This window comes from Oreochromis niloticus, linkage group LG6, assembly GCF_001858045.2.
Source record: "Oreochromis niloticus isolate F11D_XX linkage group LG6, O_niloticus_UMD_NMBU, whole genome shotgun sequence".
Classification (NCBI taxonomy): Eukaryota; Metazoa; Chordata; class Actinopteri; order Cichliformes; family Cichlidae; genus Oreochromis; species Oreochromis niloticus.
In genome coordinates this window covers 17,981,375-18,008,891 of record NC_031971.2, presented here as the reverse complement: position 1 = coordinate 18,008,891, position 27,517 = coordinate 17,981,375, and the positions used below count along the sequence as shown (strand labels likewise).

General features: G+C 41.9%; 1 protein-coding gene and 1 pseudogene across 2 annotated transcripts; one reads left to right on the top strand and one right to left on the bottom strand.

Moving 5' to 3' along the window:
• Positions 1-2,777: 2,777 nt before the first annotated feature.
• LOC109202458 (alpha-N-acetylgalactosaminide alpha-2,6-sialyltransferase 6-like) lies at positions 2,778-6,711 on the bottom strand (annotated as a pseudogene).
• Positions 6,712-11,515: 4,804 nt separating this feature from the next.
• On the top strand, positions 11,516-27,434 carry LOC100704097 (mitochondrial calcium uniporter dominant negative subunit beta). 2 transcript variants are annotated; one of them, XM_013275759.3, is made up of 8 exons: positions 11,516-11,861; positions 23,166-23,235; positions 23,416-23,583; positions 24,531-24,635; positions 24,791-24,951; positions 25,111-25,314; positions 25,906-26,022; positions 26,249-27,434. In XM_013275759.3, the coding sequence occupies exons 1-8, from the start codon at positions 11,754-11,756 to the stop codon at positions 26,324-26,326; spliced, it is 1,011 nt and encodes a 336-aa protein (XP_013131213.1). In that variant the 5' UTR covers positions 11,516-11,753; the 3' UTR covers positions 26,327-27,434. The 2 variants fall into 2 exon arrangements, with proteins under 2 accessions (XP_013131213.1, XP_013131212.1); XM_013275758.3 differs by having other exon boundaries at positions 11,518-11,861; positions 23,413-23,583.
• The last annotated feature ends 83 nt before the right edge of the window (positions 27,435-27,517 follow it).

Sequence of the window (27,517 nt, the reverse complement as noted above, 5' to 3'; positions counted from 1 at the left end):
AAAGACTTGGAAGAAAGGCACAAGGAAATGCTCGTGAACCAACAGAAGCAGCCCAACGTGGACATCATAAATGAGGGCTGGGGAGTAATGTTTAATCAAGCTAAGCAGCGGATTGTACGCCTGATGACAGAAAAGAAGCAGAACATCCATGAGTTAAGAACAATGTCCTGGCAGCTTCAACAAGCACAAGCTGTTAGTCTGGAGACCCATGGGAATCTCGAACACGCTGTCAACCTGAATCAGCAGCTGCAAGTACAGCTTGATGAAGCATTGGAGAAAAACGAAAAGTTTCTTCAAGAGAAGAAACAGCAAGACATAAAGGAGAAAGAGATGGAATGCAAACTTCACAACATGACGAAACAAAAGGAAGTCTTGCAAGTAGAGATTAATGAAGTACTGCACAGAAATGCACAAGTGGTTCATGAGAAGAAAAAACTGGAAACTGAATACAGAGAACTGGAAGGCCGAAATAAAGACTTGGAAGAAAGGCACAAGGAAATGCTCGTGAACCAACAGAAGCAGCCCAACGTGGACATCATAAATGAGGGCTGGGGAGTAATGCTTAATCAAGCTAAGCAGCGGATTGTACGCCTGATGACAGAAAAGAAGCAGAACATCCATGAGTTAAGAACAATGTCCTGCCAGCTTCAACAAGCACAAGCTGTTAGTCTGGAGACCCATGGGAATCTCGAACACGCTGTCAACCTGAATCAGCAGCTGCAAGTACAGCTTGATGAAGCCCTGGAGAAAAACCAAGAGCTTCTTCAAGAGAAGAAACAGCAAGACATAAAGGAGAAAGAGATGGTATGGAAACTTTACAACATGAAGAAACAAAAGGAAGTCTTGCAAGTAAAGATTAATGAAACACTGCACAGAAATGCACAAGTGGTTCATGAGAAGAAACAACAGGAAACTGAATACAGAGAACTGGAAGGCCGAAATAAAGACTTGGAAGAAAGGCACAAGGAAATGCTCGTGAACCAACAGAAGCAGCCCAACGTGGACATCATAAATGAGGGCTGGGGAGTAATGTTTAATCAAGCTAAGCAGCGGATTGTACGCCTGACGACAGAAAAGAAGCAGAACATCCATGAGTTAAGAACAATGTCCTGCCAGCTTCAACAAGCACAAGCTGTTAGTCTGGAGACCCATGGGAATCTCGAACACGCTGTCAACCTGAATCAGCAGCTGCAAGTACAGCTTGATGAAGCATTGGAGAAAAACCAAGAGCTTCTTCAGGAAAAAGAGCAACAGGAAAAAATGCAGGAAAAGACACAACTTATTCTCCAAGACTTACAAAGGAAAAGTCTAGAAATACACGCATGTCATAATGAAATGAGGGAGAAAACCATTGAACTAGAAGGAGAAAGGGGAAAACTGAAAAAACAATGCTCAGGCATGCAGTATAAGATCAATGACATGCTGAGAAAGAACGCAGAGCTCAAGGAACTTAATAACAAGTTGGAGTGCAAAAACAATGACATGCAGGTTCAAGAGCAAGAACTGGAGAAAGCGCATAATGACCTGAAGTGTATGCTTCAAGAAATCCAGAGCAGAAATGAGGAGTTAGAAGACATGTACAACAAAGTACAACAGAGGAATACAGACATGCACGAGGAAAAGCTAATACAGGAGGCAAAATCTAAAGATCTGAAAGAAAAGCTTGAAGAAAAACAAGCACAATTAGAAGAACTGGAGAAAAAATGCAAGAAACTTGAGGAGGAAATTACAATAACAACTGAAGACCTGAAAACCCTCATCCTACAGAAAAAAGAGCTCCAGGAACAGTGCCTGAAAAAGAAGAAGAAATGCTTCTGGTTTTTCAGGAGGAGGGACCCTCCTGCTTCCTCACTTGATCATAAGGTGGTGTAGCCTGGTTTTCCTCCACCGCTTTTCTATCTCCTCACCCCTCTACCTCCCCTCTTGCCCTTTCTCTCCTTCCACCTCTCCATCATTCTCCATTTTTTCCTTTCTCCCCTCCCTCACCCCCCAACTAGTCAAGGCAGATGACCCTCCCTGAGCCTGGTTCTGCAATAGGTTTCTTCCTTTAAAGGGAGTTTTTCCTATCCACCGTCGCCGAGTGCTTGCTCAGAGGGGATTGTTGGGGTTTTCTCTCCTCCTTTCTATCCCTTTCTTTTCACCTCCCTCTTCTCCCTTTCTCTCGTACCACCTCTCTCCATCACTCTCCGTTTTTCTTTCTCCCCTCCCTCACCCCCCAACTAGTCAAGGCAGATGACCCTCCCTGAGCCTGGTTCTGCAATAGGTTTCTTCCTTTAAAGGGAGTTTTCCTATCCACCGTCGCCGAGTGCTTGCTCAGAGGGGATTGTTGGGGTTTTCTCTCCTCCTTTCTATCCCTTTCTTTTCACCTCCCCTCTTCTCCCTTTCTCTCGTACCACCTCTCTCCATCACTCTCCGTTTTTCTTTCTCCCCTCCCTCACCCCCCAACTAGTCAAGGCAGATGACCCTCCCTGAGCCTGGTTCTGCAATAGGTTTCTTCCTTTAAAGGGAGTTTTTCCTATCCACCGTCGCCGAGTGCTTGCTCAGAGGGGATTGTTGGGGTTTTCTCTCCTCCTTTCTATCCCTTTCTTTTCACCTCCCCTCTTCTCCCTTTCTCTCGTACCACCTCTCTCCATCACTCTCCGTTTTTCTTTCTCCCCTCCCTCACCCCCCAACTAGTCAAGGCAGATGACCCTCCCTGAGCCTGGTTCTGCAATAGGTTTCTTCCTTTAAAGGGAGTTTTTCCTATCCACCGTCGCCGAGTGCTTGCTCAGAGGGATTGTTGGGGTTTTCTCTCCTCCTTTCTATCCCTTTCTTTTCACCTCCCCTCTTCTCCCTTTCTCTCGTACCACCTCTCTCCATCACTCTCCGTTTTTCTTTCTCCCCTCCCTCACCCCCCAACTAGTCAAGGCAGATGACCCTCCCTGAGCCTGGTTCTGCAATAGGTTTCTTCCTTTAAAGGGAGTTTTTCCTATCCACCGTCGCCGAGTGCTTGCTCAGAGGGGATTGTTGGGGTTTTCTCTCCTCCTTTCTATCCCTTTCTTTTCACCTCCCCTCTTCTCCCTTTCTCTCATACCACCTCTCTCCATCACTCTCCATTTTTCTTTCTCCCCTCCCTTCTTCATCCTTTTTTTTTATTTTTTCACCCTCACTTAACTTATTCTTAACTAACAATAAACACAATCAACCATATTTTTACTTGTGTCAAATCAGTGTCTCTTCATTCAAGAATAATTCATCTTAAGAATAAAAACAACAAACGGGTAATAGCTGTGTGTGTTGGTGGGGCGGCATATTTATGTTTTATATTTTAGCAGTATCTGTCGTGATCTGCTGGTTTGACTCACCCAATAAAGAAATGCATAGACAAAAAACACAGAGTTATATTTCTCTTATGTATGAGGACAAAATTTCAGCAGATGTTTAACATAGGAGAAACACCTGCATAACATGCATTATTTAGACTGATGAAAAGCACAGATTTTATTTACATTTGGGTTAAAAAATAAAAAAAAATCTATAGATGACCCTCGAGTGGCACTGCATTAAAAATGGGGATGATTCTGTCTTGAAATGACTGCATGGACTCAACACACACCTAAATCACTCTCTGTGATCACAGTTCATTGTGCCATCAACAAATACAAACAAAAAGCTTCAAGTCATGCCAAGAAGAAACCATAAGTGAACATGATCCAGAAACGCTTCAATCAGCAGACAAATCAAAAAGTGAAATTGTTTTTGAAAAACACGGACATCGCATCATACAGACTAAAGAGGGATTACCTGACTTTCTTACAGTTGTAATTTTACAGTTACAGTTGTAATGTTTGGCTGTTTGTGTGCAACCTACCTCTTTCCCCTGAACTGAAACATAGCTGTCTCTTCCAGACCATTTCTTCAGATTTGTGTGTTTAATCATGTAATTTACGTCCACATGGAAGGGAGGATAGATTGTGTCGTTGAAGCCACATGAAATGAAGAGTCCCATCAGGAAGAAGATGGCAGCAAATATGAATATCACGAACCTTTGTGGTCCCTGGAGTGTAAAAAACAAAAACAAAAAATACAGTTAGTAGAATACAAATTTTCACATCAGGTATTTCAATTTTGTGCCACATTTGACTCCAAAGGTTTTCTAAGGAAAATTATCTTCTGATTGCAATTACAGATAATAATTTTCATACCGCCATGCTTTGTTGCAGCAAGCCAAATACTTTGATCTGGATAGTGTCGTGAAAATTTCCTTAATAAAAGGCAAACCATTGGTGAGGTTTTATTTCATGTACACATAAGAGAGAGTGCATTCATTCATGCAGTCTGTAAAAGGAATGTGGGGCTGCACGTTCCTTTATACACTCGCACACAAAGAAAACTACACAACTCGGCTCACCCTTGGACCCCCCCAACTTCCACTACCTGCAAGAATGTCAGTCATGCCATAATAATAAGACATCCTTTCCTGACTGTCCTGCTCTGAGTGCCGTGATAAGTGTCTGTCCCACTATCCTTCATATAAACAATGCATACATTCCTGATTAAAAGTTTAAGACCACCTGCCCCTGGGACTTTCAAATTGCAGGAAACCACCAGCAATGTGAAGCTGTCACTTTGTCCTCTGAGTAAAACTGTGTTGTGTTTTATGAACAGAAAACGCCATTAAATAAGTGTGGAACTAAAAACTTAATCAGTAATGAAAATTATTTGATTTTTCAATACAGTCGTCACAGTGACTGTAGATAAGAGCGTTTACATGTGGACGTTTGATATTTGTTGGACCCACTCTAATGAGAATGAAGTGAGACAGATGCTCAGGTCAATTAATCAGAAGCATACCACATCAAAGTCCCACCAAAGTCAGCTACTATTGTCTCAGTCCCAAGAAACCCTGCTTTGGACAGTCTGATCACAGACTTGTTAAACTCAAGCAAATGCTGCATGAATGTATTGTTAAAATGTGACTAGTAGTTAAAAGCAGGGTGAGACTAGAAAAGTGCCATATGTCGGCAGAGGTGGGAAGTAATTAAGTACTAATACTTTCTTACTGTACTTAAGTAGAACTTTTCAGGTACCTGTACTTCAGTGAAGTAGTCATTTTTTCTGACAACTTTTTACTTATATTCCCTAAATTCTTAAACAAGTATCTGCACTTTGTACTCCTTACATTTTAAAAGCAGGCTTGTTATTTTTGATTTAAGGCATATGAGGGAAGCTATTAGCTCGTCACTGCGAGCCTTCAAACATCAAACTGATTTGAACCAAAACAGTAACACGTCACAGGCAATCCTATTCGTTTATCAATCGCCAGGTGATGCCACAAACCGGTTGGTTTGCTGTACTGTGATGGAATTAAAGTAAAGATGAGTGTGTGACTAGTGCGCAGTGGTTGTCTAGTAAACAGTATGGACAGGATGGAAATCAGCCAGGACAACTAATGAAACATCTGCTTACATCTGGTTGAAGTCAGGTGTATAAATCCACACAGAGCAACAGGCCAGCTGATCACAGCCTGTACATTAACAAAATCTACTGGAGCTCTTAATAGAAATGATAGTGAGTTGTACTTCTTTTTTTGCCCCACATTGAGCCATTCAAAGCATCAGCACTGATGAAACACCAATGAAATCCTTTACATCGTCTTCTTCTTTTTACCATCTGGGATGAGTGAAGGTGATGTTGTACTGTTTTGCCCAGCGTGCAAACACACGTTTCTCTGTAATAAAATGATGTTGGCCCTGATTTAGCCTGTTCTCATGCTGGAAGTATGTTGCACATTCATTAACCCACCAGCGATCATAGTAGTGGTATCGCACCTTCTTGATTCTGGGCGTTCTTATGGGAAATAAAAGACATTTCTGGTGAAATGGTTTTTAACATGTCTGTGAGTTTTAATAATGGGTTGAAGTTTTGTAAAAGGACAGCATGAGTCTTAATGTTATACTCACCCACAGTGATTGGGTGGAACCATCCCATATGCTTTGATGTTATCACATATCTCAATGGCTATGACCATTGTGAACCAGCCTGTACTCAGCTACGAGTGAGACTGGTCTCTGAGCAGGAGAAAAGTGATATATGAATGTGATATAATTCAACAAGAAGAATAAGAAAAGACATTTTGTCAGCACACTTGATACTCACCGGTCATATCCTGTCTCTCTTAGGAAAAGATCATCAAATGTGAGCATCTTGCTAGGGGTGACAGTCAAATAGGAGATGTTTCTGTAGGTCATGCTGACTCTCTGGAGTGATCCATAAAAGGCTGCTTTGGGATCTTTTCTTATCTTGTACGGAGGTCCCCAGAAGATGATCACAGAGTGGCTGTCTGTACGTCGTAGGAACTCATTGGGGTTTCGGAACACATAGGACACACTGGAGTGGCTCCCAACATCAGATTCATACCCCGTCGTAGGAGCGTCGTTAATGCAGATCACACACTCAGTGTGGTCGATCTCATCTCCCACTCCACTACCCAGGATGTGGCCAGAGCTGGTCAAAAAAGCACAGTTATGACATTGCATGGTCATACTCTGAGAAGGAAACATGAGAAGGAGCTTTTTAAGTAAATGCGTTCAAACAGCAGCTGTCAGGGACAGTGGTGTGGAAATATGAGTCAACAGATTTTCATCTGCACTTGCACTATGTCAGTTGATTTATTCTTAAAAAGTGACAATACTAAAACAAAGTGCTAAATCTAGTCAACATTGTCAACAACAATATGTTAATTGGCCTTTTTTAGCAACACGGCTCATTTAAATGTGCGCAAGTTCAACTTTTGTTAACCTGAGAAATGACAAAAGAAAATTTAGAGTCAGAAAACATCTGAATGAATATTAAAAGTTCATATTCTTTTAACCACCAAATCACTGAAATGTGTGAGAATCCACTACAGAAAGATCAATGCTGAAGGTTTTAATGATCCAGTCAGAAAAGAAGATTCTAAAAGTCATCAACTGACTCCAAATGGCCAGATCTGAACCACCTGTTTGCTGAAAACAAATCCACCAATCAAACGAGTCTAAATTTTATGGGCCAATCAGAATGCTTGATCCAGTTGTCCAGGACTAACTACTGACTTACTATTACTCTGTGGCATATATATATATATATATATATATATGTTACTATATACACTATGCTTCCACATCCACGTTTGTTGTTGTTAAAGCAAACAGACCAAAGCACATAGACCCGTGAACATGGTGCGTTGTCTGATGCTTCATCTGTAGTTCTTCAGTTTGAACAGCAGCTGGAGCTGAAAACTCCACTCAGCTGATGTGTTTAACAAATGGCTCAGTCCTTTTTCCCATATAGTGTGGCTATAAAGCAATGAGTCCACTCAAACACTGCAAAACAAATATCTTTAACTTTGTTGTGCAGCCTGTAAAGGTGACTCAGTGTTTATTAATCATAGGACTCTTTCCAAAAAATAATGGAGGCTCAGAGAGGGCCCCACTATTTTTATTTAGGGAACCAAACTTTTTCTTTTAGGTTTTAAAGGCACAATGGTTAGTTCCACCATCCTCCACCTTCACATAATTTACATTATGTGACTACAAACTGCCAGATACATATATAGATATATATTGATGATATATTACTTTTGAGACTAAAAGTCCTTATTTTCAATGATCATCAGAGCAGAAAACCTGCTGTGATCTGAAAAGTCAAATAAATTGATATAAGGTAGTTTGGCTGCACTGTATTACAAAATGAAAACATAATATTAGTCCATAGAGGCACTATAGAAGCTCCATGAAAAAGAAGTGAAATATCTGTCAAATATTTTTTCTGTTGGTGACATACTGCATATAAAGTGCTACAGTGAGGTGTGGAGGGTTGAGTGGCAAATACCAAGGTCAGAGAGTCAGCAGAGATCAGAATGAAGTTAGTACAATGACTGAAAAAAAGTTTGATGTTTTAGGTAGCTGATAAGAATAGTCATATTCACATGACTACCTTGATAATAATAATGATAACATAATTAAGGGGGGGATAGGTTAATTGGATAATCCAAATTGTCACTAGGTGTGAATGTGTGAGTGAATGTGAGCGTGAATGGTTGTCTGTCCCTGTGTGTTGGCCCTGCGACAGACTGGCGACCTGTCCAGGGTGTACCCCACCTCTCGCCCTATGACAGCTGGGATAGGCTCCAGCGCCCCCTGCGACCCTGGAAAGGATAAGCGGAAGCGAATGGATGGATGGATGGATGGATGGATAATTAAGTGTACTACTACTACTACTACTTATAATAATAATAATAACAACAACAATGATAATAACATTTTAAGTAAACAGCTTGCAAACATTCACTTCATCTTTTAGAAACAAGCTTCCCACCATATCAGTGCTAACAGTGAGGATGGGAAACATACTAAGTGAAAGTGTGAGAGATCAAATTGTTATTCTAAGCTAAGAACGATTTCCTTGGTCTTAAATCGCAGCTTCACTAAAGGTTAAGGGGGCAGTGCAGAGCACTTTAAAATCCTCTGTGGAAATTTGATCTCAGCAAAGCTGCAAAAAATTTCAAGAGCGAGAAACACAAAGGAGCATTGACTGTCACACACTTTGCTCCTAAATCATCAGACCACTGCCACACTGTTTATGGGGAGTCACACATTTCATAAATGTCAAATGTTGCAGGAATGACACGAGTGATGCACACACTTCAGCTCAAGTGTAAAAGAGAGGTATACAAAAACTTCCCCATCCACATCCTGTACATTTTTACAGATATTAACCGACACACCCGTTTATTTTGGACTCATTGTTTAAACTCCAAATCTGTGACAAGCTCAGAATGCACACAATGTGTGAAAGTGATGTCAACAGACTATCTTACAGTCGCAAAGACAGCCTCATTTTGCAGAAATTATGTTCCTTTCAGCGTCCACAAGATGGTGCCAAGTATCCATAAGGTGCAAACCTTCTGAGGAGTGCACCAGTCTGATCTTCCACTTATCCGGGGCCGTGTCGCGGGGGCACCAGCCCAAGCAGAGAAGCCCAGACCTCCCTCTCCCCAGCCGCCTCCTCCAGCTTGTCCGGGGGAACACCAAGGCGTTCCCAGGCCAGCCGAGAGATATAATCTCTCCAGTTTATAGCCTTGCTGTTAAAATGATCTTTGCCAGCTATCTTCACTCGTCTTTCATCATTCTTCATAGTGGGAAAATGCTTTAACGAGACAACAGCTCGTAGTTTAGATCAAAACATAATACAGTACTCTGTTAAAGATTTCATAAGAGCTAACCAAGTGGAAAGAAATGAATTAAATAAAGATACATGAGTCAGTCAGTGAATAAATTGATGCTAAAGGGCATTCAAACATTAAATGAAGATAAAATGAAAGTCATAAATTACAATGCGTTAATTCCTGCTCGGCGATGGCTCGGATTTTCAACGTTTTGTCATCACAGATATGGAATCACTCCATGCATCACCTCGCTATTAAATAATTAACTACTACATAATTCTCTGTGCAAGCAGATTTTGTTATTAAAGTGAAGCTTCTCTCAACGGCCCGAAGCACATTTGCCAACTCATTAGAAAATGAAACCTGGCACATTTCCCCTGAATAACTTCATTCAGCGAGAGAGCCCTGCTGCAGTCTTAATCCACCAGCGTGTGGCCAAAACGAGAGCATAAATCTAGCAGCAGGTGACGGGTAACAGATGACCAGAAGAACAACAACAACTAAGCAGAAAACTTCACCGTATACAGTAATCTAACAATTTCACTGTGTGTGCTAATAAGGCAACAATTCCTTGCAGTTTGTCTGCAAAATCTTGGACAAATGCACATTTAAATCAAAGTAATCCGTCAGTAAAACAGCCTCAGTGGCCACAGGAGCATATCGATTTCATCTAGCCTTTCCGTCATGCATCTTCTCTCTGGGAGTATCGATGCCTCTCACCAGTCTTTAAACACTCACCACTGTGGACTAAAGCAGATTGCATGAAGAAAGAAACTCTGACAAATGAAGAATGGCTTTTAGGAATCCCCCGCTCTTGGTATAGAAGAGGGTCCATTGTGTTACTGTTTGATAAAATGCTACATAAATCTAGTAGAGAAGAAGACGCGAAAACTAACTAACTTAGTGTATGCCCCCCCCGCTCCCTTGAAAAAAAGTTCAGATTCACCAAGGCATGGAAAGCGAGACCTACGTGGCTGTGCTGAAGTGTGTAGCACTGGGATGTTGCCAGTTCCCGTGGGCTGCAGTGTGAGGTGTCTGTTGGTGGGGCCTGTCCCAGATCTGAGAGCTTGAAGGCTGTTTCATCCGTTGTGTTTCGCCTCAGGGCCTCTGAACCTGTTCCTAAACAGTCGCGCATTGTGGTGGAATGCTGCAGAATTATCCACCACTAATGCCAGGGCCCAAGGTTTCACAGCTAAATTTTACATTGCCGCATCACCTGTCAGTGCTTTTAATGTTGTGGCTGACTGGAGTATTATAAATCACCGGACGGGAATGTTCATAACAGATTTATCTGACCTGTCTGCTTTCAAGCCCATTTGTCTCGGTTATGCTTGCATTTTCTGTGACACAATACACCAGCCGTAGCACATACTTCGCTCTGGGGATGAAACACAGAACGCAGTGTGAACATTTTTCATTGTATGCACAGCTTCCTACTGTCTGCACTGCAGTAGATTATGGTCTATGAGCCCAACCTCACTGGACAGCAGGATACCTCTCTGCACAACACTCAATCTATTATCCTCCTGCTATTATTTTTATTGATTTATTAACTTTACTGGAGCTTCTTTGCATAAGTTCATATCACGTCATACCTAATAGTTCAAGCACTGTCTGAAACTCTCACTTTTAAGTCTACACTACCTTTAAATTAACTTTTGTTCTGATTGGCTGTCCCCAACAGAGAGACTTGAACAACAGGTCTGCTCAAACTATGGAAATAACTAACTCCTGAGTAACTGTCTGAATCAAAGTATCCTGACTGAAACCTAAATCTTTGGCTCACATGGATTTTGCACACAAATGCTGACCTCATAATTTGAAACATTATCCATGTTTGCATTTGAAAGAACAAAGAATTGTGCATCATTGACCTTTATGTCAGTGACACGTATTTGTGTGTAAGTGCTCCCCCTGTTGGCTGACAGCTGAAATGCAGTCTTGCTCATATGTAACACCGTGATTAGAAAGTTCACTTTATCTCTAAGGCCCTATTTTAATGTGGGATCAGAGGAAATCGATTTGTGGGTGACATGCTTAAAGTGGAGCTCTAGAGTGTAGGACTGCACCCTGCTAGCTGGCCAAGTTCACCCTCTGTAGTTATGAAGACTTGAAAGTGTAACGTTACAACGGCTCCAGCCTTAATAAGCATCATATAAATGTGTTATTTTAGTGATCAGACCACCTCATGATGATTCGTGAGAGGAGAGGGGGGTGATGTTTGGGATGTCAGCTTACAGTCCCGTGAGCCTGACAGGCGCATATGCTTCCCACTTGCTGTTTCATGCAAAACAGACCCAACAGAAAGAAAGAGGAGGGGTGGGGGACAAAGGAAGCGGAGTCTGGCAGAGAGCGCACGGGTGTAGTCAGGAGGAAATGGTATGCAGCTCGGGCTGCTCTCTTCCTCCTCCTCCTCCGGGTCCCGTAGCGATCCTCCTGTCTGTTGCTATTCGCATAGACAGCAGCCCGTTTTAAAGTGAAACACGGAGCTCTGAGATACTCATCCTGGACCTCTCTCCTCCCGGCATGCCCCAGCGAGGCGGCTAAAAACGGTTACCGGCTGACGATGGCTTCGGTACGGGCGGTGTGCAAAGTTGCGGCGGGACTCGTGGGAAGTGTTCAGAGCCTACGCTGCGGTCTCAGACCCGCTCGCCCGGTTACATTTCTACACCAGGTAAATAAACGCTGTACTCTGAGTCCCTCGTGGGCGTCACAGTGTAAAGTGTGCCGTGGCTTCCTGCTGAAGCACAAGACGATGTTTTTGTCTTTATTTTGAGCGCTTCTCAAAAACTTTTTTTCATTTTCCTGTCGTCTCCATGCCTGTAGAGCCTGTACAGAAGATCTGGGAGGATCGATCCAAATATCGAGGCTATCGATACCAAAAGTGTCTGATCCATACTAGTGATAGGATCGATACTCTGCTACTAGCGTCTGATTTTTTTTAAAGTGCTTTAAGGAGAGGTAGATTAAAATTTCAGGCTATTAAAAACTGTTTCAAAATACATGAAAGGCTGAAAGGTGTTTTGGTATTTATTGTGGAAAGTAAATATCACATTGATTTAGTGATCATTGAAATTTTTTCATAATTTGCATGATGGATGATTTGTCTCATAAGTCATGAGACACTACTCACTCATACAAAACCTGCCATGATAGAGTAAAAGTATCGGTATTGGTATCGGTATTGGCAATACTGGCCCTGTTGGTATTGGACCTACATTATCCCACAGCACTACCATGCAGCTATACGTCACCCATCAACAAACATGTCCAGCCCACAGTCAGGAAATAGTGCAGCAGGGAAATGCTGCAGAAAGTGAAAACCCACGCTCCATCACAGCATCACCTTGAGATTTTATTTATTTATTTATTTTTTGTAGTGAAGCTTTTACTCACAGTTTTATCAAGGCGCCAGTTCAGCCCACATCTTTTATCGCCCGCTGCATGAAATTGCTTTGGTCAGCTCAGTTGCAGGCAGGCAGGCAGATCTCAATTAAGGTGCCTCAAATCTGTGAGTGTGCAGGGAGAACAGTGCACACTGGTTTTTTTCTGTTTTGCTCGGTGCAATCAGAGCCTTCATAGATGGATGCTGAGATAGAGTTTGTTGGATTGGAAAGAAAACTGAAGCTGTCAGAGGGGCAGGATGCAGTGACTCACTCCTACATGCCAGAATGACTAAGATGAGTTTTATTTTTAGACTGAACCGTATATAAAAGTGGAGCTTCAGCAAGCGAAATCCTTACAGCAACCCATGTTTCAGCAAAAAAAAAAATACAATTCATATCGGCTACAGAAAGAACAGAGTTAGCACATCGATGTGTTTTATAAAGTCATTTCCAGAATTTCTTTCCACTTTATTTGGAGGTTTAGAAGACAGGAAGTGAAACAATAAAGACTGGGAATGATCTGCCACAAAGGTTTCGTGGTCTTTAACCTCTTCATTCTGTAGACCGGCCTATATTGAGCAATAGATTTCAGTTAGACTATAAAATGGGCCGTTTCTCTGCTTTTTGTAATTTTCTTTCCCCAGCCAGAAACGTATCAACCTCAGTGCAGTAGAGGCCGGGAGAATCTAAATTACATTACCTCCCAAAAACGGGGCACTCAGAGTGAAAGTGTCTTTTGTAAAGGAGCAGCTGGGCCACAGAATGTTTTTAATAGGAATGTAATGCACTTAGAAAAGCAGAGAGCATGGCTGCATGCAAATGTACAGATCCGGTTTTTAGAATCCACACAGCAAGTTGCCAATTTTTAATCAGACTCCTTTCAATGCAGTGTATCAGAGGACTTGATTGAGTGAAGGAGGCAGAGGTCACTCTGAAGATTGTACATGAGACAGCAGAAAGCTAGGTTCACCTGCATTTTGATATTAAAGATCTGGTTCGCCTCCAATACCCTCATAAATCCTCAATTCAAAACCACTGTGTAAGAGTACGTACAGCTACTCAGCACTGTGAGCAGCCTGTGGCCTAAGTTGCTCAGAATTCAGATATGATCTCTTTTGGGTATCTATAGGGTGATATTCATATTCAGGCCACGTCTTTTATAAATTTGTAACACAAGCCTTTCCCTGGTGAGATTCCATTAGAGACAAAACATTCAATATCACCTTCTTTCCGCAAAAGATTCACCAGAGACGTGACAGGGAGTTAGGGCTTCTCTGTCACTGCTGTAATGCTATACAGGTAAATGTACAGGGCTTTTGGTTTCTGTCAAAGTGCTGAGAGAAACCCGACTGGTCTGCAGGAAACTCAAGTGTTGCTCGCTGTTAGTTGTTTGCAGTTTCACACATTCAGATGAGAGAATCGATATCAGCGTTGTCTCTGCGCGTCCATAAAAGTGCTGAATCAATGGGGCTAAGCAGGATGAAAAAACGCAAAAGCATTAGTTTAGTGTATTGAATATGTGTGCAATGCTAAAATGAGACGTCAGGCTTTTGGGAGCATTTATAATACGGGTCTGTTTGAACAGCCCTTCAGGCGCAATGGCAGGACACATGATAAAGTCATCTGCAAGTGAGTTTGTTTGCAGCCTACTTCCAAAAACTTTTCTTCTATTCCCGGTGAAGTCCGCTGTTGCTCTGGCCGACTAGTTGACCAATCAGGATTCGGCGGATGCACAGTGTCATGCACGGTGAGCATCGTGTAGTTGGGAATTTAGTAAAGGACACAACCGGGGTAGGATAAATTAGGCATAACTCTATTTGCTCATTTTTTTTATTGTCTTGGCACAGGGCAGGCAAACACTGTAAAATCTAAGTGGTTTCATTTGAAGAAGCCTGACAACCAAGTGTGGCCATGCCAGGTGCAGATACTTGTATTCATTGGGGCAACAAATAAAGTAAGTGACTGTTAATTGTAAGAAGGCTCAGCAGATATCAAGAACTGATCTCGTCGTCTGTGGTCCAGCGTTGCTTAAAGAGGAAGCCGTTGCTCAATACAATAACGTGTAGAAAGAACAGTACTGTGGTTTGGTGAGAGTGCAGTGAGTTTTAGAACTCGTTTTCATGATGTGATGTCAGACAGCAAGTTTCCTAAGTTTACTTTTTAGGGGGGGGGAAATTGCATGTTTATGCAAGGTGTCATCAGAGGTTATGCAACATCACTTCTTCAGCTTGGAAAGGCGGGGCAGGGTGACCTGAGAGAAGTAAAGAAGTTGCGCTAATGTAAAAGTTTGAATTGGAAAAAGATCAGATAATGAATGACAACAGGCCCTGGATAAATGAAGTGAAAAAAACGTGTAATTTTCATGTAATTTGTCTTTGCGGTCACGGTAGTTTTCCCTTTCTCTCCTCTTACTGTGAGTGCGCCTCTCTTTGTATGTTTCGTGTGTGGAGTGAAACAGTAAACATGTTGTTACCATAAGAGCTTCCTAAACTGTGTTACGTCAAACATGACGAGAGAGAGTCGTTGTCAGTGTCACCACTTGACACTTTGCTGTTAAGTTAAAAAAAAAATATCAAAAATGTACAAAAATAACACATTTGCCATTACACTAATGCCCTGCTGTTGTTATGTTGGCTCACCATCAGCAACTGATGCGCTGTTCCTGACGCTTGGTGGATTGCACATAGAACAACATAGAATTTATTAAGTAGATGGGCCACTGGCATCAATGCAGGCTCTAGTTTGTAACGTTTCGTACTTTTTGTTGCCTGTAGACCTACATAGTTTTTTATGTTTATATAGTAAACACATTGACTTTACATATAATCAAATGTCTTAAATAAATCAAATTGACTGCAGTCATGAAGGTGTGAACATGGTCAGCAACAATACGCAGGAAGGCCGTAGCCTCAAAGTGTGTAAAGAAAATATCACCCACACCATAACACCACCACCTCCATCATCCTGAACCACTGAAAGAAGGCAGGATGGATCCATGCTTTCATCATATTCTGACCCTACCATCCAAATGCTGCAGCAGGCAACGTTATTCCAATCTTCCAGTCTGCAGCCAGTTTAAATGACACCTTCAGTTTCCTGTTCTTAGCCGGCATGAGTTGCACTCGGCATGGTCTTCTGCTGCTGCAGCTCATCTGCTTCAAGGTTCCACGTTGTATTAATTCAGAGATGCTCTTCTGCATACCTTCATTGTAACGAGTGGTTATTTGAGTTACTGTTGCCTTCCTGTCAGCTCTCGGCACTCTGGCCATTCTCCTCTGACCTCTGGCATAAGCAGGGCTTTTTCTCTCAGAGAACTGCAGCTCGTGGTATATTTACTCTTTCAGACCATTCTCTGTAAACATTAGAGATGGCTCATCAGCATTTTCAGAACTACTCAGACCAGCCCATCTGGCACCAACAACAATGCCACGTTCAAAGTCACTTAAACCACCTTTCTTCTCTGTTCCGATTCTCGGTTTGAACTTCAGCAGGTCATCTTGACCACATCTACAGGCGCATCTAAAATGAGATAATAATAGTTCTCAGTTCAATTCATATTTTTACAATAGCATTAATACACATAAAGCTCAAAAAACATTATTCCTAATCTGTGCCACAACAGTCGCTGATAAATCTAGCACAGATTTAAAGCACATCCACTCAAAGGAACATTCCAGTAGCTCGTTTAATACCATGGTAATGGTGCCGCTGTCTTTACAGAAGCATGTAAACAGTGGGTGTGATGGTGTTGACCCTGCATTGTTATGGTCTTGTGATAACAGCCCATCAGAGCACTGCACTGTGTGTGATAAGTAGTGAAAGTTGCTCTGGTTTTTATAGTCACAAGTAAACTCCTCTTCAATCCTTGTGCAAATGAGGGCGTTTTTCTCAGGGTTTAATAAGTAAACTCAGTATAGCTTTTAATCCAACAAGATACTCATATATATGTGCTGTTCCTGTCCTGTTGTGACCTTGTGATGAAGCATTTCTAAGCCATGTGTCACTAAAGTGGTAATGTGAATCACTCAGAGGGTTTCTTGTATCGGCTTTGCGTTTGTTTTCTGCTCCTTTTTAATCAACTTTTTTAGATCCGTCTGTTCTGGACCTTTGCGAACGCCACATGAATTCCTTAATTTCTGCCCTCCTTTTTTTCCTCGTCCTCCATGTTTTTGAGTATTCAGCTCCTTCTCTGTGGCATTCGGGGTTGAAAGTTGTACCAGTCTTTGCGGAGATAAGCTTGGGGAATGATGAGTTGGTTATAAATGTGGACGTTTGGACTGAGATGACTAACTGTAAGAATAAATGGGCTAAATGTGAGTACTCGCTCCGCCCTTTTTAGTGTAGTTGTACAGTGGTCACAGATAGGAACGCTCTGCTTATTGCGCCTTCCTTTTAAAGTTCACTTTGTATTCCCAGAAGCCATTTTTGATTTAGAGAAATTGTTTTTGTGTGTGTGTGCTGCTATTTGTTTAATAGTGTTACAAACCTATTTATTCATTGTATTTGCATGAAACACAACCTCAGCCTTGTGTTCGTACAGCACATCAACCCCGCAGTCATCTTCTTCCCGCTTCCCACCTTCTCTTTGTTCTCTTAACCGATCCGGATCATTAACTGAGTAGGAGAAGATAAATGGTTCAATGCAAATCGTTTTCATGCCAGAGTGCTGGCTGTTCTCAATCATAATGGCAACACAGAGTAATTCAATTTCTCCTCCTGGCAGCCGTAGTTTATCACGCTTGCACATTTTTCTTTATGCCTCGGGTCATGCTGGGTAGACACTGTAAGTTATTCTCTTATGATTCCTTATGCGACGGCTAAAATCTCTTTCCCCTTTGCTTGGCAATATCACATCTGTGGCCAGAGTGGGAGCCGATTCCTTTAGGAGGCCATAGCTCAGCTGTGACAGGATTGATAATAGAGGGAACTGATGGAAGACTGCAGGGAAAATGAGGCTGCTCGCCACGGCGATAGACGCCGATCATTACTGGAGCAGCAAGCCACAGCCTCTGCACGAGGAAGAAGAGAGGCTGGCAGATTGTCACCATATTCCCAAGTTTTCACCGCCCGGGTTCTCTCTCCTCCTTCCCTGTTTGCGTGACATAAATAAAAAATGCTTAGCTCACGGCGTAAATACACCTTCAGCTGATTGTTCTGTGAACAGTTGGATGAAACGATTGGGTGATGAGGGGCAGATGTGCAGTGATGTTCCCTGCAGCTCCAGGAATGTGTGAAGGACAATAGATAGACAACGACCACTCTGCGCTCTGAATATTGATGCGCTGCGTAACAGGGAAGTGTGTTTTGTTTTGATAAGAAGACAAATTTAGGCAATGGCAATTTCTGCCAACGCAGAGAGCCCAATCGTTTCTCCGAGTCAGGCATGTTTTGTGCCATGAGAGGCATTCGGTTAGCTGTTACTCATGTGTTTGTCATGTGTGGGCTTGTTCAGGCACTACAGTCTTCAACCTGCAGGATGTGATAACCAGTCATGTATGTGTGTTGCATAAGCAATGGGCGGGTCCGGCTGTTTGCACTAGAGTAGCTTAAGTAAAACTTGAGCTCAGTGAAAATGAAGCCAAAGTGGAAGTTTCAATCCCCACATGCCACCATGTTAACATGTTAAACTGTGCAGGAGAAATAAGCATGCTGATTGGGAGGTGGATGCCAGCACAGGCAGCTGTAGCTGATAACTATTTGCCAATTTTAAACTCCATTAATTTGGGTCAGTGGAACTGAGAAATGTGTATTTGTTGATTGGTTGGCGAGTGTTTGCTGGAATTTGTGAGCAGCCACTGTGAAATTGATCGCTAAAGCCTCAGTCACACAGCCATAGAGACCGGTCACTGACCCCCTGACAGCTACAAATCATCATGGGATCTTCTGCTCAGCCGCTTGCAATTTACTTAACAACTTTACGGTCCAGAGATATTCGGATATATATAGTTAATAATAATCTGAGGTTATGTTTGAACATACAAAACTATTAAAGATATCATAAACATGAACCAGTGAAGCACTTTATAAGTGAACACTAATGCAAAATGAAACATGTAGAATGCTTTTTAATATGAAATTCTTATACACAAAAATAAAGAAAATGCTATTTTCATTCAGCTTTCATGCTGGATTGAGCAAATATGTCAAGTTGTTCCACAGAAACAGAATATCAGTAGATAGTCTAACCTAAAATAGAAAAGTTTCCAGATAGAACTGTAATTATAATTAGGAAGTAATTGTATTACATATGTGCATGTTTTTCATTTTCCAGACAATCTTTGTAGGCATGCACAATGTCCTGGAAGAGCTGGATAACTCAGGTTAAATTAGAATGGCACTAACAGGCATTCTGTCCCAGATTACAGCTCTGATCCATTTTCTTTATGGTAAGAAAGGCCACGTGTTATTTCAGGCTTTTGACTGTAATAGTTTTTGAGATATTCATGTTCAAACACTGCCTATTTCAATGTGTAAAAAAAGGCCTAAAAGTAAATGTGCCTCTTTAAAAAATAAATAGCTAGAAAAGAACGCGATACATGAAGCTAAAATTTCACAGCAGTCATTATACATTATGTCCTTATTTTAAACCATAAAAATTTGACTCGAGACGTCCCTTGTATTCCCCCAACTGGTTGGTTAATTAAGTTGTTGACAGTTGCAAAGACCTTTAAAGTGCTTCACCAAAAACTTACTTGCGATTTCTGAGAATAGCAGATTGCCACCGTTGCCTGTAGTTTGCATGGAAGATGCTGACTTGTCTGTAAACTCTTGCCAACTACTTGCAGAAACATACTGAACCTTTGCTAAATGCAACACAAGCTGGAATTGGATGCTGCTGGCCTAACGGTCAATTTTCATTACTTCTCTGTGAGTAGTTAAACTGAAATATTTCAGCGATTATTGAAAGGGCAGACATAAGATTATGTGTCTGCACCTTAAAGTTGATGACTTTTTGGAGCCTATGACCAGAGAACAGCAGGTGAGACTGTTTTCAGTTCTGGCTCCAATGCAGCCGCTCAAAAGATTGCAGGACAGCAGAGAGAATAAAAAACACCATCCAGACTAAATGTGCCACTCCTGAAACACTCCTGGTGGTATTTGAAGCTGTGGGAGAAACTGTATGGTAGGTGTGCCGTCAAAGGGACTGTATTCTCAGAGTAACTGTTCATCCAGCTCAAATGTGAGGTTTATTTTTCTGATTTTGAGTGAAAAATATCTTGGCAACTTTTAAATACGTCAACATGCTATTCAAGCTTCCTTGAGGATGAACTCAAAAATAATTTTTCCTCCTTCCAAGTTTGGTTTATGGCTACATATCTACGAAAACAGTGATATTCAGCTTAGCTTTGGGCTGAACAGAAATAAAAATAAAATCAAAGTTATTTTAATGATCTATTTGAAAATGCAAAAAACATTTGATTTGGGTCTCAGTTTTCCCGTTTCAAACCCTACAATCTACTTTGGAGGTCATCTGTCACCCTGTAAATGTTGATCGGTTTGCTAGCATTGCCAAATTGTTCTTTAATGTTTTTTTTTTACTTCTTTGTAGCTGTCACAGGAAGGTAAGACAAACGAAGGTCAGTATTCATCACGCAGTGTGTTAGAGCCTATAATAACAGAGGGCTGAGAGCATGGCTTTGGAAGTGGACTATTATTCATCACACAGCCCTGAAGCTGTATTATCTGCCATGGTAGCCACGTTGTGTTGATTTAAGAATGGGATTGGTAACGTGTGTACACAGAATATAAAATGCCTGTAGGCACTCAGCTGTTGAATTGTCTTCGGTCAGTGATCTCGCTCATGCACACCCATTCAGCAAACAGTCTGTCCTCGTCCTTAATGCTTAACTTCAGCTCTGCTGTTTTCACATTAGCAGGGCACCGATGCGCAAAGAGTGCAAAAACCGTCGCTGCGCTCACACCCGCCGTTAAACCACTTCTGGCCTGAACTGTTTGCTAATGTGAGTCTAGTGTTGAATGCATTTCAAGCACCCATCGTGTGTGTTGGCAGAGAATGCCTCCAACTCTGTTTAATGAAGCACAGTGACTGTTGGAGCAGAGGTGGCAAATAAAAGGTTTTCTGAGTCTGTTGTTAAATATGCTGGGAAGGTGTTTGGTGTCAGAGGTTAACTCTGTAGTGACAGAATAACTAGATTATTTCTGGCCACTTTGGATAGCGTGGTTATGTTTTCCGGGATAAATGTGACTGGGAGAAAAGTCAAATTTGGCAGCGTCTGAAAACAGCACTCAAATCACTTATCCATATTAAATCTCTCTGGGTGTGTTGGGCCACTTGTTGTCGATCTATTTTCGCCTATGAGCCCTTAGAACGAAGCTCTGTCCCTCACTACAGGTTATGGCCTTACTGTGGACATACCCATACAGGCCCAAATGGTTACCTGTGGTTTAATGTGGACTGCCCTACAGCACGCCACTCAGTAGGCTGTGTGGGTCTACCCACAGTGTTTTCTGGGCGAGTTGTTAGCAGGGAAGCAAAAGTATGTTTTTAGCCTCTCAAATGTTGTATATTTGAACATTTCAAGGCTAAATAAGTGTGGTATTGTCTGAGGAAAGTCAAGAGTGGCAGAAAGGTATGTGAGGGTCATGTGTGACATTTATGAGGACAGTGAGACAGTGCTGAGGTGTGCAGCAGGGGTGGGGCTCCTTGTCTGCAGTGGTGAAGGACAGGTTTACAGGTAAGGTCAAGCAGGAGTCTCCGTGGACTATGATTTTCACAGACAACATTATGATCTGTAGTGAGAGTAGGGAGCAAGTATACGCTGGAGAGCGGAGGAATGAAAGTCAACAAACGAAAGACAGAATACACACGTGTAAACGAGAGGGAGACGGGTGTAACAGTCAGCCATCTGAACAAGAGAGGTGAAGAAGAGAGTGCAGGCAGGTTGGAGTGGGTAGAGACGAGTGAAAAGGTAGGTTAACAGGTGAGACCTGCTATGATATATGGGGTGGAGATTTTGGCATTGACAAAAAGACAGGAGGCCAAGCTGAGGAGTTTAAGGTTTTCATTGGGAGTCACCAGAATGGACAAGATTGGAAGTGAGTACATCAGAGAGACAGCTCAGGTTGTGCAGGGTGGAGACACAGTAAGAGAGGCAAGGATGAGATGGTTTGGACGTGTGCAGAGGAGGGGTAGTGGATATGTTGTAGATGGAGCTCTGTGAGGGATGGAGGGAAGGTGCACTGTAAATGGATATTTAACTTGTTAGAGGCAAATTATAGTGAGTGAGTGTCAGGATCCCACAATGTTCCTGTTCATTCTACTAATTCGTCGTGTTTTACAGTCCTGATAAGAAAGCTGAGAATTTGGGTCCTACAGCTTATTCAGGTTTCCTTACCCAGTGCACTGCAGCTTTTAGACATTTTTCAGTGTGTGCTATCAGACAGAAGGCACCTTCATATTGTTTTCCCCGCCAGTGTGGGCAGCCCTTAATTGCACTCTATCTCTATTTGGAGCAACTCGAATTTGACTCATGGGACCACTTTGCTTCACTCTTGCTGTCCACATTTTTCTTCATTGTGTGATACATAACCGATACACAAGCCCTTGTATCCTGAGGTTTTGGGTAATTTTCACTAACTTTTTAAAGCACTTTCACACTTTGCTTGAACCACTGTGGTACTAAAAGTTTCAGGTTAAGCTTCAGCCTAAAGTGCGTGTTAATTATTCCTCGTTTAAAACATTTTCCCTCTTAAAGCGCTCACTCCAAAGCAGCGTGAGAAACGGGACATCTGGTGTCTTCGTGTCTATGTTCCTGTGATAGGAGACTTGCCTGCCCCCTTCCTCCCATGAAAACGGACAGCTCCCTTGTTCTTCTTTAATGTAATATTGATTGACCAAACTCCCAGCTTGAAGGCCAAGGGATGGGAGAGAGTGTCTGCAGCATCACTGGGCATTAGTGGGATGAAGATGTATCCAAGCGGGAAACCTTCTGACTTTCTGAGTGTGCAGATTGTGGTCAGATTTAGTGTGCTTTAGTATTTAGTGTGTTAAATTATGCTTGCAACTTAATGTCAAAATACCTGCACTGTGTAGGCATACAAGCATGCATTAAAAAGCAGAAGGACTACACCCAGTGAATGCCAAGCGTAGGACAAAGAAGTACTCCTGCTGATTGGAATAATGAACTTCTCAGTGGATGTGTTCTCCACACTCAGGCGTCTGGGAGATACCTGAGGTCTTACTGTGTGACAGTACGTCTCATATTTACAAATGCACTTGCTTTTCATTTAAGCATTTAATACCGTTGTCACAAAAATAATTAAAGTCATGCATCAGCTGGTTCCTTGTAACATAAAAGCATATTAGGAAGCCACGGTGTAATTAAACACCACTGTGAACTGGCTTGTGGCAGAAGGTCTCCAAGTGCTTCTTTTTGGTTGTTCAGATGCTTCCTTTTAGTATTCCGTGGATCTGTTTACTCTCCCAACATCTGCTGACATGACAGTTTGCCGAGGGCGGGGTTTGTGTGTCTGTGTGTGTGTGTGTGTCTGTGTGTACGTGAGAACACAAAGAAAAAAAATGAGTCATTTCTTTCCTTTCATTCATTCTCCCTTCATATCCTTCTTTACAGGTTCAGCACAGAAGGCCTCCGCTTGGAAGTTATCCAGCTCTTTTCTACGCTACAAATGCTCCCTCTAGTGGTAATATGATGTTATTACATCCACATAATATTAAACTTTTGTGTCACACGTGTGCACCTGGTTTGTGACTTTACTTGTGGGTGGTCAGACTGGCCTTATATGTGCACATATTTGGGATAATAAATGCAAAACTTAACACTCTAACTGTCCATACCCCCCACCCCCTTCACTGTGCAGCAGATGCATCTTTGAAGTACAAACATGGCCGTTTGGTTCTGGAAGTCCCCTTGCCATCCAGGAATGAGAAGTGTCTGTTTTTTTTAAGGCCCATGTTGATGAGCGTGGGCGATTTGATCGGCGATCTGCAGAAAGAGGACCCAGGAGCTACCGCCTCAATTCTCTCTAAAGGTAAGACATGCTCAGCATGCAACAGGTGCAGTCGGTCTGGTTCGCCGGGTTGTGCACAAAAAGGATGAACGATAACCAGTCAAGCAAGATGCCTCCACAATAATCATTTACTCATTTTCACATTTGCACTGAGCAGTTATCAGTTAATCAGCTTTCACTGCGAGTAACTGTGGCTGTTTGTAGTACAATAGGTCACGGTTCCCTGCCCTTTAAAACAGGGTGGTGTCTGTTTTATGATCTTGTAGATCTTGTTGCTTTTAAAAGAAATTCATAAACCGTGCAATTTTGGGGAATACTGCAGTGTATTTTACATACAGATAATCTTGCAAACCTCTGTGGCTCCTCAGTGAGCTGGAGGGAGTGGCACAAGGTTACATTGGTCTACACGATCTTCACACACCTGTGTCTCTCACCAAAGTTCCAAAGTTATGTGTTGCCTTGAGTGTACCATGTTTTGACACGATGGAGAAAAATAGGGCAATTTTCTGTAACAGTACTCCACACTTCCTTTTCAAACTTCTAATCATTTTATAGCCAGTCACATCTGAGTTGGTATGGGAACCAGAGCAGTTAGGAAGGGTATCTGATGCAGTCCTCCTTAAGTTACCTTAAGGGTAACTCGTGAAAAGTGTATTTTTCCATGAAGGAGACAGGTGAGGCAGGTTGTAGCAAAGATTTTTATCACTTTAGAAGTTAGACCAGAGCAGCAGAGATTAGCAGATGAGCTATTTTCCACACAGATATCATTCCCATACATGAACTGTCGTTATGCAGTGCTGAACTACATTCTTTAAGCTGTAAATTACTTTGTCTATCACTGTGGGGTTTTTTGATATACTTTTTGTTGCTATCATGTTTTATTGAATTTGTTTGGTCCCTCTGCCAGCAAACCTTTTTTTCACGGTATGAAAGATAAAGTTAATTCAGTTCAGCACTTGGTTTGACAGATGGGGAGCGCATTGCCAACAGCACGCTGATCGATGCCCTGCTGGACAAGGACTTTCAGCTTGTCATCAACAATGCAGTTTATAATGTCTGCGCTCCTGAAAAGGGTACAACACATTTATCTCCATTCATAAATTCTCCATTTGGCAGTTTTCCAATTACACTTGATCCTGGTGATAAAATGTGGTTATTATCTTCTATTCTTCTCATATTTCACTTTTACTTTCACTTGGTTGTCTGCCCTGTTGCGCCTCCGTTGCAGTGTGTGCATCCGCTGAGCACGCTATGGAGCTGGAGGACATGAAACATGTCGTGCACCTGCTGCACACGGCGCTCCACCAGCCCGAACACCAGCTGCTGAAGGAGAGGGAGCTCCTGGAGAAACTGGACAACCTCAAACAGGAGCTTTCTCCTCTGGAGAAGGTACTCGATGTGTTGCAACAACCACTCACCCATGAAATTACTTTGTACCTTGTTATACTTGCTTGAAAGCCTTATTTTAAGGTAACAGGTGACATTTCAGTTTTGGTGGTTCCTTGGAGACTTGGTAACCCATCTTTCTCTGCATTTTATTGGTGACAGATGAAGGCAGACCTGTCCGGTAAAGCAGACTTCCAGACATCCAGGGCTCTGTATGTTGGCCTGGCGCTGCTGTCCGTGCAGGGCGGCGCTCTGGCCTGGCTCACCTGGTGGGTCTATTCGTGGGACGTCATGGAGCCCGTCACGTATTTCATCACCTACTCGACCAGCATGGGAGCTTTCGCCTACTATATCCTCACCAAACAGGTAAGACTCAGACACCTGACTGACTTCACCGTTTTCCTCTAGGTATAGATGACAGGTGCTTCTCAGGCCATTTCACAAGTTGTTGCTTCAGACTTGGGCGTGTGCATGCGATATATTGTGGACTGTGAAAACAACATGGAAGCTACAATAAGGATGTCCTGTATTGCCCTGAAGGGGTGAAGGCTGTTTGTAGTGTAAATAAATATGGCTCAACTTGACTTCCTATCAGGGTAACTGACAACTAGCAGTTAGAACTTATTACTCAGCAAGTCACGTACCAGAATTTTCACTGACTTTCAAAATGCTTTTCCTTTTACATATTCTGATCATTTCAAGATCACATTTTGGGAAATACATCTATTTGCCCTGCCCAGTTATAGTCTGGAAAAAGCCATAAAATCTACCCCAACTCTCTAGACCCAGGAAATGATAAATGATAAGGCTGATTTTACACTTTAGATGTTAAAAAAAAAAAAATCTAAAGTGTTACAGCAAAACAAATTTTAGTTACACCTAATGCTCTTTTGTGTAAAATTGTCATGTGTGCAGATATATTTTTAAATAATTAGCCTACTTTATTCTCTCCAACAGGATTATGTATACCCAGACGTCCAGGACAGGCAGTTCCTGCGTTATTTTTATAAGGGGGCCAGGAAGAAGAGATTCAACGTGGAAAAATACAATGAACTCAAAGACGAGCTGGCTCAGGTTGGCTGTTTTGTTTTACAATAAATGACTAAATAGTCAGAATCTTTGTTACTGAATGTGTTTTTTTTTTCTTAAATCTACAAGGAACTGTCTTTTTGTTTGTTTGTTCTTAATTAAAGGAAATATCAGCCAAAAATAAAAGTTCTGATAAATTGTTTTCAGAACCCTGCAAAAGGTATGAACACCTGCTTTTACAGTCTTTGATTTTCTGTTTTCTGCGTTTCAGGTGGAGGAAGACTTGAGGCGTCTGAGATATCCAACCCAACTCCAGCTACCAATTGAACAAATCCAGCCAAAGCCATAAATGAAGCCAAGCCATGAATTATGGTCCCTCAAACTTTAACAGAGGAAAAACAAAACTAATTTTCCTGCTTTATTTTGATAATAGCACCTTTTTATCTCAAATCCATGAAATTGTTTTCTTTAAGTATTAATAATGATGCCAATTATATCATCAAAGAAAAAAAAATAACAAAGATTGATTGCTAATGAAATGAAATGTTTCCCAAACCCCATTTGAATCTGGTGTCTTCCTGGTCTGATTGTGTGATTGTGAAGCGTGTTGATTAAATGTGCTTCTCAGCCGTTACAGGATTATTAAATAAAGAATGCACACACTTTCTAACACAAATGCAATGAAGATTTTTATAAAACACCTTTTTATTGAGGGCAAGTAAAGTAACTAAAGTCTTATTGGCCTACAAAATCACAACCGTATGACCACAAAAATGCAGCATTGTTGTGTATTCTGGCGTATTCACCCCACCCCCCACCCCACCCACGCCACGCACACACACACACACACACCACGTGACACAGTTTTAGGTCCAAAGTACAACTTTAAAGAACACACCCTCCTCCCTGAGGTACTTTTCACACTGGTATTGTCGTCTAGGTGCAAATATGCATGAGTAAATGTACTATAAATTGCTGACACATAAAGAACATGAAATCCCTTTGTAAAGTAGTGAGGCTTGAGGAAACGCACTGTTTATGTAGTGCTTGGACAGTTTGTTAAAGTGTTGGGTACTTGAGGCTTATAGTGAGATAAGAATGAAACTGATGAGTAGGAGCATTCCTGTGGAAAATTCCAGCTAAGAACTAAGAAATTCCAGTTTTAAGTGGAATGCACTACATGTCGCCTATTTCTGAAGATGAACTGGAAAATATTTGGCTGAAAAAAAAAAAAATCCCCAAAAACCTGTGAAACAGACTCCCTGACTTTTCCAGCTTCCACAGACAGCGCTGAGCCGGTGAACAGCTCGGTGTGAAAGGCCGCTGTAAACTATGTGCTTTGAACTTCTTATAAAAAAAGCCAAACTGAATGCACTGCTGTGCAGTAAGGCATCGTTCTGTACTACTAAAGTAATTTCAGTAGTTTTACAAAACAGCCAAAAATGACTGATTCATAAGCATCACAATTTCAATACAGATGGGTTGTAATCCACATGGACGGGGATGAAAAAAAATAACTGGAATACCAAATTTAACACAG

Bases quoted from the DNA above. Each gene is read 5' to 3' on its own strand.
- LOC100704097 (XM_013275758.3), top strand. From the start codon at position 11,754: ATGGCTTCGGTACGGGCGGTGTGCAAAGTTGCGGCGGGACTCGTGGGA. The intron at 24,952-25,110 runs GTACTCGATGTG...TATTGGTGACAG, and splicing joins AGCTTTCTCCTCTGGAGAAG to ATGAAGGCAGACCTGTCCGG. The intron at 25,315-25,905 runs GTAAGACTCAGA...TCTCTCCAACAG, and splicing joins ACTATATCCTCACCAAACAG to GATTATGTATACCCAGACGT.